The sequence below is a fragment of the Nannobrachium achirus genome (assembly GCF_963921795.1).
Source record: "Nannobrachium achirus genome assembly, chromosome: 3".
In the NCBI taxonomy this organism is placed as follows: Eukaryota; Metazoa; Chordata; class Actinopteri; order Myctophiformes; family Myctophidae; genus Nannobrachium; species Nannobrachium achirus.
The window spans coordinates 64,789,604-64,795,281 of NC_137812.1; the positions used below are offsets into that span (position 1 = coordinate 64,789,604).

The 5,678-nt window shown below is 41.3% G+C and overlaps 1 protein-coding gene across 1 annotated transcript in view; it reads right to left on the bottom strand.

Moving 5' to 3' along the window:
- The window catches only part of cxcl12b (chemokine (C-X-C motif) ligand 12b (stromal cell-derived factor 1)), a gene marked incomplete at both ends in the record, with an annotated part of 13,029 nt that extends 7,779 nt beyond the window's left edge, over positions 1–5,250 (bottom strand). The window contains 2 exons of the mRNA XM_080721332.1: positions 641–758; positions 5,184–5,250. Of these exons, the coding sequence (XP_080577458.1) occupies positions 641–758; positions 5,184–5,250 (185 nt within the window). The remainder of the gene's footprint in view (positions 1–640; positions 759–5,183) is intronic.
- Positions 5,251–5,678: the final 428 nt, after the last annotated feature.

A 5,678-nucleotide genomic window follows, 5' to 3' on the forward strand; every position in this document is an offset into this window, starting at 1 on the left:
GCTCTAATCTAGACGTACTGATAGATGCTAGGGTCAGCACTGAAGACCAGATTCTACTTTGTTCTCAAAGTCACAGTTCTGCCACAGTTTGAGGTTTTCATCAAGAAGGCCGAGAGCAATGTATAGAAAATAGTAACTGAACACAGCATGTTAGACGTTGTGTTTCTCATCTGTTCACAACACCAAAAGTTCCTTAAACGCTTAAACCATACATATCGTCACTGTCGGGCAGAAACCTTGTATCTCCAAGTTTCAAATTTGTATGTTTTTTCACACAAGACTAGTGAAAACAGAAGATCTACAAGCACACAACGCCTCGCGGTGCGAGGCGTTGTGTGCTTGTAGATCGTCTGTTTTCACTCGTTTAAATCGTTTTTAAAATGATAAATACAAAACGAATGGTTTTGGAGATACAAGGTTTCCACCCGACAACGACCATATACTGTACTTCACTTGACCGGAGTCCCCCAGGGGTCTAGGCCCGCTACGTTTCCACCCTCTACACCACAATAGCTGATCTACAAGCTCACAACGCGTCCCAATTTTGTGTAGATTTGCCATTTTCGCTGAATGTCCAACCCCATAATATGGACGCTAACTAGGGTTCATGTGTAGTTAATGTAAAAAATGCATGACTTACATGACTTGGAAGGGACAGTTGGGCGTGTGGAGGAACTTGAGCTCTTTGATGGACCTCTGCGGGACCGTGTTGAGTGTGGAGCGGCACCAGCACCTCTCCACCAGGCTGATGGGCTTGGCTGCAAACACACAGAACACACAAATGCACAACTTTTAGTCACCTCAAATGGAAGGAATACAGTTTCTGTTCTTTCTTTTCTAAAGGCTGTCTAACCAGGCAAATAGGAATGTCGGGCGGTGACACATTTCAGGATTCCCTCATGACTTTCCACTACGATTCCAACTTCTATCGATCCATGAGGGTACCAGGCATGGGGTTGGGGGTTGGGGGGACACTCAACCTCAATATAAAGGCCTCTCCACACCAAAAAGTCTGCAAAGGACTGCAAAGAACTTGCAAAGGACTGCAAAGAACTGCAAAGAACTTGCAAAGGACTGCAAAGAACTGCACAGAACTTCGTCTGCCGACTGTATGCCGACTGTACTTACTGTACGCAATTGTGCGCATGCGCGGGGAGATCGCATGAAATACCATTCCAAACCAGGAGGTGGCAGTAGTCTGAAAGGCTATTTTCACTCCATAGTTGATCGTCCCTGCATGCCGTCGCTGTCGGAAAATGCTGTTATTAAGCCTATTATTTATATTATTATTTGGATAAAGTAGAACAACCTTTAAAACCAATCATAATCCTTTAAAATTGTATCATGATCTGACACTTTCACAACAGCTTGTTGCTGCTTCAGCGTTCTGCCTCCACTGCTGTGTGCAGTTGTATTATTTTGTCATACGATACGATGGTGTGACGTCGCGCATTGAAAATATCAGAGCTACAAGCTCACAACATGTCGGAACTTGAAGCGTTGTGAGCTTGTATGTCTGCTATGCTCGACACGCACCGTCATACGCTGAAGCACACATCCAGCTTTTCACAGCTGAAAGAGGAGGTAATCTAACCACTAGTAGGCACGGAGGCACTGTACGTGACTGTTCTCCGTGCAGAGGAGAAGAAAAAAACAACAACAACACGGGCAGCTGCTGCACTATTACTAGCCCACTTTATTCTGTTGTGTTTAGTGTGTTGTCTCGGTGTCCTCTGTGACTGTGTGGAAACAGTATGTATGCCAACTGTAACCAAACTGGACCCAGTTGAAACGTGGACGTGGATATTATACAATCAAGCACCTTTCTCGCAGTTCACTCGCGCCCACTTTATTCAGTTCAGTTGTGTGTAGTGTGTTGTCTCGGTGTCCTCTGTGACTGTGTGGAAACAGTATGTATGCCAAACAGATAGCTACCAGCGGATTGTGTGTTGTCTTTTATTTTATCCGCTCTCGTTGGCTCATTTCACTGCCGACGGACAAGGGACCGACTCAACAAAACCGAGCAAGTCCAGTTTCCCAGTTCTCGGTCGATAACGCTCCCGACCCGCTGCCGAAAACCTGACGATGAGCTCCCGTTCGGCAACCGACGCTATCCGCAGCCTTCCGCCGCCGAATCGTCGACGAATCTGTGCGGTTAAAAGTGGCCTTAAGATGTCATGCCAGGAGGAGTGGGCCTAAGTTTTCTTTCAAGATTAGTGAACAGGGGCTCTCTCAGCATGTTATGCATTAAAAGGTGGCCTATATAACGTCTTCTTAATAAAACAAGATTTTTCTATTTTGATATGTATAAAGAAGGTAGGCTTACGAGGCTATAAAGAAGGGGTATTACAGATAAGAAAAAGACAAAGAAAAAAGTACTACAACAGAAGAAAACACTGGCAAACCATAATTATTGACAAATGACTGCTCAAAGTATATATGAACGGAATACATTTTGGTTCAAAAACTCTAGATTGGAACCATATATGTTTGTAAAGAGCGAGGAATGAACTATAAAAGGTGGGCATAGAAAATGGGGGCATTAGAAAAAGGAGGTCGTTGTGTTTTTTTCCCCCCTTCAGCGCAAATAACAGGGGCCTCCAATGCCCTCCATGTCACAGCATGCATCTACCCTTTCTTTTCTTTCTTAATCTGTTAAAGGTGCTGAGGTTGTCACATTAAGTGGCTGTGGTCATGGGCACACAAGAGTTTCCTATACCAGGTGTGATGTTCTGATTCAGTATATAAACAACAGCTGAGAGTGAAAATCCCAAGAAAAGTCTTGTAGTCTGTATGTGCTATAAGTTGGGGTTTGTTGATCAAGAATAAGAACAAATACAAAAAAATATAGGTAACACTAGTTTTTAGTTTATTGTCCCACAACTCATATAGGCCTACAAGAGGTTTTCTCCTCCTTTCTTTTCTGTAAGTGCGAGTGTACACTGTTTACTGACGAAACATCATGCCCACTCCAACAGGAGTGTTGCTTTTAAATTTGAAAATGCCTCAAATTTGGCACAATATCATCGTTGTCGGGTGAAAACCTTGTATGTCCAAAACCGTTAGTTTTGCATTTATCATTTTAGAAATGATTTAAACTAGTAAAAACAGCCGATCTACAAGCACACCCGCGAGGTGTTGTGTGCTTGTAGATCTGCTGTTTTCACTACTTTTGTGCGACGGCCTTGTATGATGAAGCAGGGCTTTACTTGCGAAAAGAACGTACAAATTTGAAACTTGGAGATATGAGGTTTTCACACGACAACAACGATAATTTTGTTAGTTGAAAGACTATATGACATCAATAAGTACATACAATCAGATGTCATATAGGTATTCAGTGTTGTTTAACATCAATTGACTACACTTGTTATTTCAGTGTCATGCCTTTTCAAGCCATCTACCTAATCGATCATAGATCCCAAAATTTTCAAAACCAATGTAAACATTTGCTTGATGATTATGGGGAGAACAGATGTCATATCCTAAACAAAATCAACCTTTTTACAATGAAACTCATTTCTATAAACACACCTGATCTAATGTGTCTGTCCAATGCATTTACAATGCATGAGGGTATACGTAAGTGTACCTGCCAAAAGGGTTAGGGTATTGGAGTTTCCAATATTCCTTCCATTTACCAGAGAATGCCTCGGAGCTTAGGCACCGAATTAAAAACCCCTTCAAGAAATCACCTCAAGTACATTCTTAGAATGACTAAACATCACCCATGGTGCCTTTATTCATACATTGTCTTCTGAACGAGACGACTTGTTAGACAAGAGGCAATGGGGGTTGGACATATCAGTGTGAAGCTATTTTAAAATCCCCAAAACATATATAAATATGTATTCATTTGCCATATATCCCAAAAAGTAAGAGAACTCCTGAATGACACTCGTAAATGTGTCAGTTTTCCTAGATAGTTCAAATACATTCTCTTCCAGCAGGTTGACACTGACAAAACACACACACAAACTCCAAGAACTACAAAAGTTCAAACACCAACAGATCTTTTTTTTTTTGTGTGGCTGAAACGTTTCCTTGTATTACACAACATTTAACGCAACGTCAAATTTAGCCAAAGTCCCAAACGGTGTAAGCCAAATTCACAATTCACAAGCTATCCAACTCTTTTCTCATGCTAACTAGGAAATCATTATGCGGCTTACAGCACCAGGTCTGCAAGAGAGCATCCACAGTTATCAGAGCTGCATTGTTGATCCCTAATTAGAAACTAATTAAAGGAAAGCAAGGGGAAAAGACAAATACACACATTTTAGGCCAGGCCTTCTCTTTAATATGCAATGAGATGCTCACCGGGATAGAAACAACAAGCTTAGCATATGCCTTCATTGCCTGGTTATCTCAACCCGACTCATATCTTTCTTATCATATAGGATGTAAGGGATTAATGCATTAATCGAGTTCTGTACTTCACCTCTATGATAGGAAGGATTTCCTTTTTTTTATCAAATGTTTGGTCACTTAACAAAAAGTATATCATAGGATTAAATCTTTCAAAATACAATATCATGTAAGCCAGAACGGAACTTCCAAATCTTGGCTGTATAAGTATATTGAATACATCCATTCATGTATTGTTTGATATTCAAAAGACCAAAGCAGAAACGACAGCAGAGCAGGATACCAAAGTGTTGAGATAAATGTATACTGTGACAATAGCGAGTTATTGCTATTGTCACAGTTGAGTTATCAGCAAGGAAACTTGACTTTCCACCACAAAATGAAAACACATAAATCTAAACACCTTCAAAGTCCTACTGAACAATGAATGCAACATGTAAAAACTAAAAAACAAGGACAAATTTAAACAATTAAACTGAATATTGAGTTAAGAGTTTTTAATATAAATATTCTTAACTATAGCCTATATGCATTTCATTATTATGAATTTAGTGAATGCATTTATTCTAAGTGTAAAACTGATAGACAGCATCCCAGACAACCAGCAACGTAATAACCTTGGAGAAAACCATAATGCCCAGACAAAGGATGCTCCAAACACTCTTCAACTGTGAACATTTCTTTCAAGAATTATTCTAATTTCACAGCACATTATGTCTTATGTGTAAATCAAATAAAATCTAATAAAATCAAATCAAATCAAGATATCCCACCCCTCAAAATAGATAAAAATATGATATAATCATCGGCCTTACCATTGGAGGTTGGTACGTGCGTGGCCACGGCCAGCAGTGCCATCAGAGCCAGCAGTTTGACATCCATGACGGTGGGCTCACAGTATATGCAAGGAGGGCTGCTCTGCTCTGCTACAATCCAGGACACAGTGTGGCTGCCTGCTCTCCTCAGCACTGGGTTAAATCTGGAGAGATGAGAGCAAGCCAGCTAGAGAGAGAGAGAGAGAGAGAGAGAGAGAGAGAGAGAGAGAGAGAGAGAGAGAGAGAGAGACTCCCACTTTCTCAGGAGGAGGTGGGAGGGAGGGAGGGAGGGAGGGAGGTGGGACTCAGCATGAGAGCAGGGCAGACAACGGAGCAGCAGACTTCCTCCATTGTAAAATGTACTGGCTGGAAATCAAGGAGAGAGTCTGAGGGGAATTCTACTCTCTCTCCCTTTCTGTCTCTCTCTCTCTCACCCCCTCCCCTTCTCTTTTCTATTCTTGGTTTAATAAGTCTTTACTTTCACTCGCTTCGATT